We start from the raw sequence: 14,927 nt of genomic DNA, 5'->3' as shown, positions 1-14,927 counted from the left end.
ATGGTGGGAGGCACCGTCCCCTAGGCTTGCTTGGGCCTCGACAAAACCCTCCCTCTTTCTCCATCAGGAAGCGAGACAGACAGTAGAATGATTCAGGACAATGAACGTTATTGCAACCGTAACAGAGGAGCCTGCTGGTCCTGGAGCCATCTTGCCTTCCACCCGAGAAGGCCTGGGGCACCAGTGAGTGGGAACATTGCAGGGATTCACTTTGAATTTGCTCTCATTTACTGACATCCTAGAAACTCTGCACTGGGTTACAACGCACAAATGCAGTGCTTCTTGGTGCAGCCAACACAAACCCCACGGGGAGTTTGGAAATCTGGGGGAGGGACTGGAGTTGTTACATGACAGTGGTAGCTACTGCTGTTAGTGGACAGGGGCTAAGGATGCTGGGCATCCTGCAATGACCAAGAGAGTCCCAGACACCAAGCATTAGCCACCTACCCTATGACTTTCAAATGTCCCACCTGACACTCACGGAGGTGAAAAACCTGTTTATAATTAGCTAAGCCTAGACCCTAATGGTGTTTTAGATAAAAACACACAAAAAATGTTAATGTTGTTCTCATGTAGGAATGTCATATCCATGTAACTCGAGAGCAAATTGTTCTTTGGTTCAGAGCTTTCCAAAGAGTATGTCATCATTCTGGAAAATCCCATCCCATGGCTTCCGTCCCCAGACGAACCCTCCCTTGTCTCAGCCTGCATTTGTAGCTGTCAAGGTCACAGTGATTCTGGATATAAATGCAAGTGTCTGACTAGTTCATTGTGTCTTCATATGTGGTCTGGCCTGAGAACTGATATGCTGAAATGCACATTTTAATTATGAATTGTTTTATTTCTCCTTCATATTTTAGCAAGGGCATTGTGCTATTTTTTTTTTAATCTGATGTGTGTAGTAGGTGATGTTATCTATGACTAAATTTTCAGGGAAGGAAAGGGAACACCGCATAATTACTTGTAATAAGAAGTGGGTCTTGGGGTTGACAAGGCTGGGGCCCATGCGTGTGAATATGCAGGACACAGAGATACCCACAGAGCAGCTCTACGTGGGCGGGGCAGAGGTTTCTACAAAGAGTTTTTCACAGGGTCCCATCTGGTGACTGACAGTTCAGAGGGGCACCCACAAATCAGCAGGGGCCTCCTCACTAGTGGAATTCAGATGCAGTCTTTCCGCCAAATTTCTTCATCAAAGTATCTTTCTGGGCTTCCCAGGTGGCGCAGTGGTTAAGAATCCACCTGCCAATGCAGGGGACACGGGTTCAAGCCCTGGTCCGGGAAGATCCCACATGCTGCGGAGCAAAACGAGGCCCATGTGCCACAACTACTGAGCCTGCACTCTAGAACCCGCAAGTCATAAATACTGAGCCCTCATGCCACAACTACTGAAGCCCGTGCACCTAGAGCCCACGCTCCACAACAAGAAAAGCCACCGCAATGAGAAGCCCACGCACCACAACAAAGAGTAGCCCCTGCTCGCCTCAACTAGAGGAAGCCCGCGCACAGCAACAAAAACCCAACACAGCCAAAAATAAATAAATAAAACAATTTTTAAAAAAAGCATCATTCCTCTTAAAAAAAAAAAAGTATCTTTCTGACTCTCCTATGGAGTGGAGGCCCCCACTTCTTTTGTACAACAAGATAATTTTTGTGTGTCATCAACCACCTGTGTTCAGAGTTCTCCTTCCCCCATTAGGCTCAGGTGAGAAAGTGGGGGGGCCCTTGGAACCTGGGAAAGCCTGTGTGGGAAGTCCTGCCTCGTTGACTATTGGCTCCCCAACTAGGCCACAAGCTTTGTGAAGCCTGGAACCACGTCTCAATTGTTTGCTGTCTAGTTCAGGGTCTGCTATACAGTAGGCGCTTAATGAAAATGAGCCAAACGAAGAGAGAGAGAGAGAGAGAATGGTGTGTGTAAAAATGCCTGCCAGAATGATTGTATACAGTGGGTGCATAATAAATGTTTATTGAAATTTGCATGTGCTTGGTACATAGTAGGTACTCAATGCATGTTTTGCTGAATAAATAAATGAGTATTGGGTGTAAGTGTCTAGCACTTACTAGGTGCTCAGTAAATATTTACTGAATGAATTATGAATGTCAAATTCTAACAGGGAGCCTAGCAAGCAGATGCTGAATGAATATTTGTTGAATGAATAGTGAGTGAATGAATGAGGGAGTGAGTGGCTGGAGCACTTGCAGGGTTGTAAGGTCAAGACAGGACTGGAGATGCAGAGCAAAATGCTGTTGCAATGCACACCTCCATCCCTTCAGCCTCAGACGTCCCCTGCACACACATACTCTGCGTTCTCAGGCAGGAGGGGACACCAGGGGACCCAAGCCTTTTCCAGAAAACCCATGTGGCTTTGGTACTTACAAATCGTGAGGAGTTGTCGTTCTTGACAGTTTTGGCGTTGCCAAAAGCCTCCAGGATGGGGTTTGCTTGTAGAAGCTGCTTTTCCAGCTCACCCTAAAATTCATTCACATCTAGTTATTGGAGAAAGTGACGTAGACACTGACAGCTCTGCCATAGACAGATGTTGTCACAAAATTCTGCCCTTAACCCACGGGTTCTCTCCTATCCTATCACCTACCCATCTGAGACCCCCAATGCTAATGTCCAGATTTACTCAAGGATTTCAGAAGAGAAACAAATGTCTGAGCTCTCTTATAGCTGGGACATCTGTAAGGACATCACCTAGGAAGCCCACTTTTTCCTAGATAGGGCCTGCTCATCTATGTGACATCATTGTCACTGAGAACTGCCACACTGTACAACACCAGGATGTCATTTACATCATAGTGAATCCATGGAGTTGTGCAGTGCACAGCCTGCCCTGCTGTACACGGCAGTCCTGCTGCTGCTTATGTTTGACAAGCAGCTTTCTTCAAGCTAAATCACTACAACCCTCCTTCTGTTGGTTTTAGTGCCACTTTTTATAGTTGCAATTTTTCCTTTCTCAGGACCAGTTTTCTGAAGTCTCCTATGGAAGACAAGTAAGGAATGTGCAAAACCCACCGGGAATACTTCAAACCGACTGCAGAACAAAGCTTCAAAGCAGGTTGCTTGAGCTCCATTCATCAGGTTAAATGCAGCTGAGACTGTACACAGCCCATCGGCCCCCTCTGAGGGGGCTCCTGTGCACAAACGCGGTCACGTGATTAATTGTTGCAGGAAAGGGCCAACAAGGTAAATCATGCCAGGAAGCATCGAGCTGCTCTCTGCCTATCCCCACGACACAGCGGCTGCAGACTGGCTCAGCGGCTCTCCTACCCAGCTCCTCCTCCAGGCCGACCCTGGGAAGTATGGGTCCTGAGGGTTTTCTCCTGTTTTCTCTGCTGGTTCCCCTGTCCTCTTTTTCAGGGCAGTTGGGCTGGGCTAAGAAGAAGCTGGGAAAGGTTCTAGAAGGGAAAAGGCAGCGCACAGCTTTCTCCCTGCTCCTCTATACACCAGGAGGGCATCATGGGTGGCTGTCCCTAAAGGAACAGAACAGGAAGCTACTAATTTGCATGTCTATTTATTCACATGCCCTCCTCCTTCACAGCTCCCAAAGAAGATAAAAGTGTCATCTCTGGGCTTCCCTGGTGGTGCAGTGGTTGAGTCTGCCTGCCGATGCAGGGGACACGGGTTAGTGCCCCGGTCCAGGAAGATCCCACATGCCGCAGAGCGGCTGGGCCCGTGAGCCATGGCCACTGAGCCTGTGCGTCTGGAGCCTGTGCTCCGCAACGGGAGAGGCCACACAGTGAGAGGCCCCCATACCCCAAAAAAAAAAAAAAAAAAAAAAAAAAGTGTCATCTCTGTGAAAATCCCAGCCACAGTAGAATCCCCATAATTGGGACTTGTGGAAATTTACAATGAGAGCAAAGGGCTTTGCTTGACTAGTAGGAAGAAGACTAATGGGGTCACTTCTGTCAACACAAACTTGGGATCCCAATATCCCCAGAAAAAAGTTCCCTTCCTAGAATGGGAGTTCCAGCTGCTGGGGCCAAAAGATCCTTCTCAGGAGAGCTCTGAACATGAAGATCTGGTCCAAACCACTCATTTTATGGATGATGAGACAGTGGCCCAGAGAAGTTAAGTGACTTGGCCAACGTCACACAGGAGCAGATCCTATATAAGAAGCCTGATTCTCCTTCTGATTCATCCATGACACTGCCGCCCAGGTCTAACTAAGATGGATTGAGTGTGATCCTAGCACACGCTAGGATCTCTTGATCTGAGGGTCTCTCCCAGGCTGGGACCCATATGCCAGCCCCCCAAGCTCTGAGTTAGAGATGAGTTTACACATGCAGAGGTTTGAGCAGGGCCCGGTTGTGTGTCACAATAGCTGGGGCCTTACCGTGCCACCAAAGCTAGTGCATCGTGAACACCAAGACTCCCGTTTCTGGAGCCCTGGGTTAAGCAACCGGCATGCAAAGACGGACACGCACTGCACACACGTGCACAGGGACACACCAGTGCACAGGGGACAGGGCTCAGGAGAGATGTTTAGGGATGATGGCAGGGAGTGGGGAGAGAGGCATGCCACAGCAGTGCCATTAACTGACTGTCAATCAAGCCAGGGAAGCTTTAGGGCCAGAAGGTCCTTAAAGGCTCAACCAGATGGAACAGACGTCTCCAGGGCCTTCCAGTCAGGGTTACCGGTGGCGGACACATTGGTGGGAAGGGTAATGAGATCCATTCTGAACTGGGAAAATCCATTCCCGGCTGGAGGTCAACCCTGGGAAGTCCAATGGGTCCTGCGGGTGGCAACGCGCCCCACGCCCCACACTGACATTGGACACCCGCAGGACGGTGTTTCAGTGAGTTTGTAGGTTTAGGTTGTGAAACTCGGGGATCTAGCCCGTTCTACCATCAGCTACGGGGCTCAGTGGGTGCGACAGGAGCATGCACATCTAAACACACTCCGTGCCTCCCGTACACACCAGGAAAACACTCCCAGTTACTCACGTAGGCAAAAGATGGGCCTTGCTGTGGTTGAACAATACAGTATAAAACAAATGTCAGTGTTATTTCCATCACACGTACATTAGGGTCTGGAGAATATACGATTTCAATCCCCCCACTTAGCCTGGATTCTCCAAGATTCTCCAACTAGGAAAGCAGCAACTTTTCTTGGATTCAATTTCCTTTCTGTTTTGCTGCTTTCTTTTCTAATTTCTTAGAGATTCAGACATTTCAAAGTTTTTTAATTGCTGGGGCCGAGGTGCAGTCTTTAAAACTGTGTCTCATGAGATGCTGTCTGAGATGTGTTCTCACACACAGAGAAAAAGGTATCTGGCACATAGCAGGTGCTTGATAAAGATCAGTCACTATTATCAAGTATTGCTATTACTTATCATCACTATTCTAGGAAAAGGAAAGGCGGTGGGAAGTGGTGTTTAACTGCCACGTGAACTTTGGCGCTATTTGTTCCCATACACGGTGCCAGAGACAGTGTGGGTTTCCTGCGTCTGTTTGAGGGAGGAAGGTTCCCCAGGCTACAATCAGTGCCCACCAGAGATCTCCGAGGGCCTCCAGACAAACTGGCCTCTGTGGCTGCTCCAGTGTTGCCTCTGAGCCCCAGAAGCAAGATCCAGAGTGGCAGGAACCAGTGACACCCCAAGCCTTCTTCAGGCCTCCGCTCTGCCGTTCCCCTGCCCCCACCCCAAACCTTCACACAGAGGCGCTGGCAGGTCCTTCAAGCAGCCCCATTGCTTGTCGCCTCCTCTGGGACAGACGAGGCAGGGCTAAGACGGAGGAGGAAGAGAGGGATGGACCCAAGAAGGGATGATTCTAGAAACAGGCTCTTCTTTCCTTCTAAGGCCTTAATCAAACTGCATCACCATGGGTTGATCTGTATGATTATTTGATGACCATTTCTCTTTCCCACGAGTCCAAAAGCTCAGTAGCTAGAATAACAGTGCCTCTCAGCCTCATCGCTGGACCCCATCCTGGCAGTGCCCAGCATACAGTAGATGCTCAGTCAAGGGCACTGGACCAAAGCCCATATGCTGAGTGACACCAATGTTCCCATCCCCTGGGGTTCCCATTTGAGGGACACATGGAGGAATGACAGGTGTCCCTCAACACTAGGGAATTTACAGAGATTCAGTTCAGGCAGTAGTTCTCCAGCAGGGGTGACCGTGCCCCCCAGAGGGCACCTGGCAATGTCTAGAGACATTCTTGGTTGCATAACTGAGGGCAGGGGTTGCTACCAGCCTCCAGTGGGGAGAGGCCAGGGATGCTGCTAAAATCCCTCCAAGGCATAAGACAGCCCCACAATTACTCAGTCCAAAATGACTTCGGTGCCACGGTTGAGAAGCTTTGATGTCAATCAAGACTCCTCCTCTCATTTCACAGGACAGGACCCCTCAGGAGATGATCCTGGCTAAAGCGAGAAATCACCTAGACCCAAACGGGCCCACCCAGGAGGAAAAACAGCCCTCTGGTGAGCTGTCTGGGGAGGGGCAGTGAAGCACAGCCCTGAGTCCTTACAACGCCAAGTCCTGGCCTTCTTAATGGTGCTGTCTCTCCCTCGGTCAGCCCACGAGCCTGGGGGCCCATCTGCTAAGTCGTGGCCACAGGGCAGGAACTACCACTCACCGTGATACTTGTGTCCTTCTTGCCCTTGTGGGAGGAGGCCACCACGGCCAGGTACTGGATGACTTTCTTGGTGTTTTCAGTTTTCCCAGCTCCAGACTCGCCTCTGAAAGATACGGGAAAAGTGACCCACCGGAAACAGCCCCACACAGGTGTTCTGTGGGTACTTTTCCACAGCTCCGTGCCATTTGTCAGATGGGGAAACTGAGGCTCCCAGAGGGGAGGAGACTTGCCCACCACTGGCAGAGAGCTGGGCTGGGTTTTCAAACCCCGCTCCATATCTCAATCCACTCCTCCCGAGAGGATGCAGGAAAGGATGTAGATGAAAAGAGTAAAAGAGAAAGCTGAGTTTTCCTAACAAGGTCCAAACTTAGGTTTATTTGGAACTGTCTACTTTAAAAAATAAATACTTCGTTTTCTAGAGCAGTTTTAGGTTCACAGCAAAATTGAGCAGAGGTACAAAGGTCCTATACGCCCCTGCCCCTGCCCCTTGACATACACAGCCTCCTCAACCATCAACATCCCCCACCAGAGTGGTACCCTTGTAACGATCAATGAACCCACGTTGATGCATCATTATCACCCAAAGTCCGTAGTTTACATGAGGGTTCACTCTTGGTGTTGTACATTCTATGGGTTTTGACAGCTGTACAATGAAATGTATCCACTATTACAGTATCATACAGAATAGTTTTACTGCAAATTATCTATTTTAAAGACATTATTAGGGACTTCCATGGTGGTGCAGTGGTTAAGAATCCGTCTGCCAATGCAGGGAACACAGGTTCGAGCCCTGGTCCGGGAAGATCCCTCATGCCGCGGAGCAACTAAGCCCGTGTACCACAACTACTGAGCCTGTGCTCTAGAGCCCATGACCCACACCTACTGAGTCCACCTGCCACAACTACTGAAGCCCACACACCTAGAGCCCGTGCTGTGCAACAAAGAGAAGCCATTGCAATGAGAAGCTCATGCACCGCAACGAAGAGTAGCCCTGGCTCCTGCAACCAGAGGAAGCCTGCACATAGCAACAAAGACCCAATGCAGCCAAAAATAAATAAATTTTATAAAGAAAAAAAAAATACATTATTAGCCTTGTCAGAGATGGAATGATCAGGCAAGAGACTGCCTTCCAGGAAGGACATAAGTACCTCTCAGAGTACCAGGATATATGTTACAATGTTTTGAAGGTCCCCTTGCAAAAAAGGAGAAAAAGGAGAAGAAGAGGGAGGGGGAGTGGGGAGAGGGAGAAGGAGAAGAAGAAGGGGAAGAAGAAGAAGAAGGGGACGAAGGAGAAGAACTGGTTATCCCATCAGCCACTGGACAGACATAAGCCCCTTCATCCTCTGGAGAACCCCATTCTAATGGTCAGGTGGCTAGCTAATGATCTCAGTCAAGTATCAAAGAATAAACCTGGTTGAAGTAATTCATGCTAAAGTGTAGATGACTGATAAGTTTAGATCAGCAGGGCGTTGTTTGTCTTATCAAAAGAGTACTCCTAGAATATGAGCAGTGGATTATTTTACCAAAATGGCCTTCTCGAACCAGCTACCTCTCTTGGCCACTGGAGATCATGGTGGTGGAATTGTTTCATCCAAGGAGTCCAGACACTGCCTCTGACTCCCACTATTCTCAGTGAAAGGGAAAGATGACTTCAACCAAATCTTTCCTCCCTTCTTGTCCTCTCCTCTGATTTTCTTTTGTTTTTCCTTCCTTTGCCTAGACTCTCATTTGCTGAGGTCACTGAATATTCTGAAACGTACTAATTTTTTTTAAGTCTGAATTTGTCTACCCCAAGGTCGGTTCAAGGTTCTCCACACTGAACCACTGCCACCAGCGCTAGTGCAGTGCTTGCCCTTTTTCCTAATTAGGAAATAAAGAAATTAACTTGCTCTGCCAAGGGCCCATTAATAACTTTGCTCATGGCTAAACGGAAGAAAGAGAGAAAGAGGAAGGAAGGGAGGGAGGAAGGGAGGGAGGAAGAAAGAGAAAGAAAGAAAGGGAAAGGGAGAGAGAGAAGGAAGGGAGGAAGGGAGGAAGGGAGGAAGGGAGGGAGGGAGGGAGGGAGGGAGGAGGGAAGGAGGGAGGCAGAGAAAGAAACATGTGCCCTGAATTGTCAGACGCAACCCCATGGGTCACCATCCGGAAATCAAGTGTCTGATCTCCAGGAAGGTTGAAACATGTCTCCACGTCTCACGACGATATTAACACTGTCCTCTCCCCTTTCCTAATGGCCTTTCTTCCCAATGGTCACATTATTTCATATGGCCTCAGAGGCACTTTGTGAAATGGGAGCCATGGAGGCATTATCTTTATTTTCTTGAGGAGGACAATTGAGTCCAAAAAAATTTTTTTTTCTTTAATTTTAAGGAGAGAATTGACTTTTCAAGGGGAGTGGAGGCCCTATGTTAATTGTTTCACATGTATTATCTCCTTTACCTCCCCTCCCACAATCCTGAAGGTAGGACATATCACTTTCATGTTATTACAGAAGAGGAACTTTGGGCCAGAGTGGGTAAGCAACTTGCCCTAGATTACACAGCGAGGCAAGAGCACACACAGCATTGAAATCAGGTCTCTGGTTCCAATGCAATCAGGACTCTTTCTATGACATTTCACAGAGTCATTCCATGACACAGGCCTAACCCTCTAGGAACTTGCTTTCTAAGGTCAGAGGAAGGGAATGGGGAATAGGAATTGATATTTCTTGAAGACCTACTCTATGTTACTGGGCTCAGAAATCTTTTTATTTAATCCAACAACCTAATGAAGGAGTCATTGATTATCCCCATCACCCACCTGGGGAAACTGAGGCTCAGAGAGGTTGAAGTAGTGTTCTAGGTCATAACTGCTCCTGCTATCACACAGATAGGGAATAGAAGAGTGAGATTTGAATGCAGGTCTGCTTGATACCAGAGCCCATGTTCTGCCCACTACACTTTTTTTTTTCTTTTTTACACGTGAAATTATTTTCAAACATTATTTAACACAAGTCTTACAAATATATCACATTAGTTGTGGAGGAAGTTAGATATTTTATAACTTCAGGGCTATAATTTGTTATTGGCAACAAAAGGCAAAAAACCTCACTGCCAGCATGAGGGCACAGTTTGAAGCAACTGAAATCATACAAGCATTGCTTCATAAACACCGATTTTTGAGTGGCATAGTTTCAGAAAAGATTGATTTTTAAAGGATATTTTAATTATGCTCTAACAGGTGTTTGGAATGAAATGCTATATTGCAGCTATCCGTATGAAGGTTTGGTCAGCATTGATTATTCGGAATGTCTAGCTCTGCAAGAAAGCAAAAAGGAAAGTGGTTTGAAATAGACAAACTCTTGTGGCATATAGTTTATATGACTAGAGGTTGTCATCAAACCTTGAAAACAGTCTTGATGTATTTAAGTGAAAGATGGTGGACACTAAGCTGTTATAGGAACAAACTGATCTGTGTAGCTTATCCTTGGAAATTAAGTTACTGAGTTAAAGTTCTTAGCTTTAAAGACTAATAATAATCCATTTAGAGCTTCTTTTCAAATCAGTTTACTCGTGAATGACTGCCATGTATTCATTCTAATTTGTCAAGAAATTGGCATGAAAAGTTGGAAACTGATCTTTTTTTGTTGTTGTTGTACGCGGGCCTCTCACTGTTGTGGCCTCTCCCGTTGCGGAGCACAGGCTCCGGACGCGCAGGCTCAGTGGCCATGGCTCACGGGCCCAGCCACTCCGCGGCCTGTGGGATCTTCCCGGACCGGGGCACGAACCCGTGTCCCCTGCATCGGCAGGCGGACTCTCAACAACTGCGCCACCAGGGAAGCCCTGCCAAGTCCTTTTAATCAGTCCAGCCTCAGTGGCAGCTTAACCCCTCAGCCCCCAGCCAGGCTGGATTCATGGGTGTGTGACCTGTGCAGTCCCACGGGGACAATACTGAGGAGGGCCCTGTGCTTGATTTAATGCTCTGATGTTGCGATCTTGAATTTCTAAATAATTTTTTAATTAATTTTTTTTTATTGGAGTAAAACTGCTTTACAATATTGTGTTAGTTTCTGCTGTACAATGAAGTGAGTCAGCTATAAGTATACCTATATCCCCTCCCTCTTAGACCTCCCTCTCCCCCACCCCCCCATCTAGGTCATCACAGAGCACCGAGCTGAGCACCCTGTGCTATACGGCAGGTTCCCACCAGCTATCTATTTTACACATGGTAGTGTATCTATGTCAAACCTAATCTCCCAATTTGTCCCACTCTCCCCTTCCCCCTCTGTGTTCACATATCAGTTCTCTACATCTGTGTCTCCATTCTTGCCCTACAAATAGGTTCATCTGTACCATTTTTCTAGATTCCACATATATGCATTAATATACGATATTTGTTTTTCTCTTTCTGGCTTACTTCACTCTGTATGACAGACTCTAGGTCCATCCACATCTCTACAAATGACCCAATTTCATTCCTTTTTATGGCTGAGTAATATTCCATTGTATATATGTACCACATCTTCTTTATACATTCATCTATCATTGGACATTTAGGTTGTTTCCATTTGTTGGCTATTGTAAATAGTGCTGCAATGAACATTGGGGTACATGTGTCCTTTTGGATTATGGTTTTCTCAGGGTGTATGCCCAGTAGTGGGATTGCTGGGTCATATGGTAGTTTTATTTTTAGTTTTTTAAGGAACCTCCATACTGTTCTCCATAGTGGCTGTACCAATTCACATTCCCACCAAGAGTGCAAAAGGGTTCCCTCTGAACAAGGGGCTCAGCATTCTCATTTTGCATAATTTTACAAGTCAGGTAGGTGGTCCTAGCTCCTAGGGTTGAACACCATTTCTGAGTCCATTTCAGCCGTGGTCTGCCATTGGTAGCAAAGCCAAATTGCCTCTGAATCTCAGAGCTGTTCAGTCCCTGGTCCTCATGTGACTCCCACCCCTGCAGCCAGCAAAGTCCTCTGGATTTGTGCTGTCCAACTCCTATACACCCTACAAAGCCCAGTTAAGCACTGCCTCTATTTTGAGTACTGCCTCCAGCTCCCCAGGCAAAAGCAGTTCCTCTTTCCCCTGCAGCATCAATCAGCAGAATAACACAGTGGGCTCCAGGGCCAGACTGCCTGAGTTCAAGTCTCTGCTCTGCCCTATGTGACCATGTGCAAGTCATTTAACTACTCCCATGCCTCAGTTTCCTCATCTATAAAATGGGTATAATAAAAAGCACTTCTATGATTGTTATGAGGATTAAATGAGTGAATATATAAAACATTTAGAACAATGCCAGGTATACAAAAATGTTACCTATTGTTACTTTTACAACCATTTCTCTCCTAATGCTTATATATTCTGTTTATATCATTATCTTCAATATTTATACTATCATTAACATACAAGACATATTTTTCTATTGTTTAAGCCAGGAGTCAACAAACCATTCTGTAAAGGACAGATAATAAATACTATAGGCTTGGTGGGGCCTGCATTCTGTGTCCTAACTACTCAGCTTTGCCTTTGTAGCACAAAAGCAAATGTGGAAACAAATGGGAGTGGCTATGTCCCAATAAAACAATAAAAGAACAGACAGGGACCAGATTTGGCCCACCGGTCAGAGTTTGCTGGCCTCTGGCTGAAGTGTTCCAGTGCTTTTCTGTCCATTTTAAAGTTCAGACTCCTCTAGAAGACCTCACCCACCTCTCTCTGATCTCATATCCCACCCCTCACAAAGATGCCCACATCCTAATCTCAGGAATCTGTGAATACATTACATGAGACAAGAGACTTTTTAAATTAAATTAAGGATCTGGAGAAGGGAAAATTATCTCGGATTATCCTGGTAACCCAGTATAATCACGTGTCCTCATAAGAGGGAAGCAGGAGGGTCAGAGACAGAGATTAGGAGATACACTGCTGGCTCTGAAGATGGAGGAAGAAACCACAAGCCAAGGAATGTAAGCAGCCTCTGGGAGCTGGAAAAGACTAGGAAACCGAGTCAGCAGGTTGTTTTAGCATTTATATCCACTTACCTAAGTAGCATTATATCACTAATTTTTGATTATTCATTGTTAAGCATCAGATGTTGATTTCCCATTGTGGACGATGATAATTTAGCCCCTGTTTAACCCTCTCCTCTTTCCCCATAGAAGCAATGTGGTCGCATATAGTATTTCCGGCTAGATCAACACTCAGGGTTTGCATTATAAAGATGATGGAAACACTGCATACAGCTGGGCCCCTTTGTCACTGTGATTACTCTTCCTTCTTGCCTAACTTTGATTTCCCCTAGAATTAATAATTACCTTGTCTTAGTGTTTCCCAGTTTTCTATCTCTATACATATCAGCTCCAAACTTATTACAGATTTTCTAAATCTTCTCTCAATGCATTTCATTGTCTTCACAATTAAATCGCCACCTGACACTCTTATTTATCTGGTTCAGCACCAGGACCCCCAGGCCTAGCACCTGCTTGGTGCCAGTTGGTGCAAAATAAGTATTTGTTGCCTGAGTCTGTCCTTTGGCCTTGGGAGTTTGCTGTAAGGAACATTCGGGGGAAAAAAATCTGGAAAAGCGTTTTTGAAAAGCAGATAGCAGGCTCTATTTTCAAGACTATGGCAATTAGAATTCCTTAGCACCTGAACTCAGAACCCATCATTCACAACTCTAAACGTGCTGAGAAAGTTGTGGAGCAAAAGTCTAGAAACAATGCGGTTACTGTTACTATCTGTTAATACTGTGAATAATTCTGTTAATAACATGATTTGTTGACATTGCTTTTAATTGAAGGAGAGGCTAACTTTCAGTTAGAAGTTTAAAATGTATGTTTGTTTATGTAGAGGTATATGTTTGTATACACACACACACACACACACACACACAGAGTCATTCTCATTGTTCACACTAGTTATGCTCTATGAAGCCACTGCGAACACTGAATTAGTGATCACTGAACCATCGTCGCTCGTAGGGGAAACACACAGATAGGTTCCTTTGAGCTTCTGGTCCCAAAATTTTCATCAGCCAATCACTATGGTATAACTTTGTTTTATGTGTGTTTCTGTTTAAAGACACTTTACTTAATATATTGTTGATTCATTGACATTGAACTCATGGCTAACAACACTGTAACTCATGCCTGAAGGAGACTCATCTAATACACGTATTTCCTCCATAAGGCACATCCCAGCCTTCCTGCCCTTAGGAAAACCAGACAGCACTTCGGCACTACACTTGGTGGATGTTTTAAACAGCAAAATCACTAAAAAAAAAAAAAAAAGCAACAACAATTCAAAAGCGTGGCACTAAATATGCCACAAAGAGGACCCTTGTTTACAGTCTGAGCTGAAACAAGAAGGCCGAGTGTCACCTTGTTCCACCTCAGCTGGGAATGTGTGCATCAGGGGACCCAGATTTTAGCTCTGCACATGTCCTCGAATGACCACGAAAGCACCATGAGTATTGAATTAGGGGTACAAATCAATGTTAGCAAGTAGGTAAACCTGCATATACAGAATCAGTGAATAATGAGGATCAATTATGTGTGTGTGTATTTTTTTTCACATTTTTTAAGGAATGGAAACAACCAAAATTATGATCCATAGGGGTTGATAAAATAAAACACAGCATCTCCAGGCAGCCACTACTATATATGATCAGACAGAATGCACTCTAAAATACACTGTTGGTTAGAAAAAGCAAGGGCAGATAAGCATATGGTGTATACAACCATTGTGTTTTATGAACTCCAAAGTTCTGGATTCTCTTGGGGAGGGACAAACCCAAGGACCTCTGGTAACACTGGGTCGACATTCTCCCAAGGGATCAATTGTCTGTGGCAGAATCACAGCTGTTCCCTTGAATGGATACTGTGGCTTTCCAATTTGCCGCAGTCTTCACCACTCCCTATTGTCACTCCTGGCCCACTTCACTCCCTTCTATTACCTGCCAGGCTCTCCTAGGCATTTGCATTTGTAGATCCTGGTCTGGGGTTAAGATGAATATCTCTAAACAGCCAGCTGTAGATTCACTGGCCATGCCTAAAAATTCATTAAGATAAAATACCCATGGGCATGGTTATTATGCTTATTAATAGCTACCACTCTTTTTCTGTTACCCTATACTTTCTTCTTTGGTTTCACTTAGAATGGCTGGGGGCTCAGTGGAAATTTCAAATGTAACTTACAAGTAGCACTTGTGTTCACTGTGCATTAACACATCATCAGGCACTGTGCTAAGAGCTTTTTATGAATTAACACATTTATTCCTTACAACCACTCTGTGAGGTAGGTGCAGTTGTCCATTTTCTAGATGAAGAAACTGAGGCTCAGACAGGGTCAGTGGCTTTCTGTAGATCATGT

At 45.7% G+C, this 14,927-nt stretch overlaps 1 protein-coding gene across 6 annotated transcripts in view; it reads right to left on the bottom strand.

Annotated features, from left to right (window-relative positions):
- The window catches only part of MYH11 (myosin heavy chain 11), a 125,813-nt gene that overhangs the window by 56,723 nt on the left and 54,163 nt on the right, over window positions 1-14,927 (bottom strand). For 3 of the 6 annotated variants that reach the window (XM_024744265.1, XM_024744266.1, XM_024744268.1), the window contains 3 exons: window positions 6,587-6,689; window positions 4,952-4,972; window positions 2,378-2,470 (listed from right to left, as the gene is read on the bottom strand). In XM_024744265.1, coding sequence (XP_024600033.1) covers window positions 2,378-2,470; window positions 4,952-4,972; window positions 6,587-6,689 — 217 coding nt within the window. The remainder of the gene's footprint in view (window positions 1-2,377; window positions 2,471-4,951; window positions 4,973-6,586; window positions 6,690-14,927) is intronic. The other 3 variants (XM_024744270.1, XM_024744267.1, XM_024744269.1) reach the window with 1 other exon arrangement.

Source organism: Neophocaena asiaeorientalis, unplaced genomic scaffold, assembly GCF_003031525.2.
Source record: "Neophocaena asiaeorientalis asiaeorientalis breed wild unplaced genomic scaffold, Neophocaena_asiaeorientalis_V1.1 scaffold91, whole genome shotgun sequence".
Lineage (NCBI taxonomy): Eukaryota > Metazoa > Chordata > Mammalia > Artiodactyla > Phocoenidae > Neophocaena > Neophocaena asiaeorientalis.
Note: the sequence above shows the minus strand (reverse complement) of the source record. Positions and strands in the feature narration are given on the sequence as shown.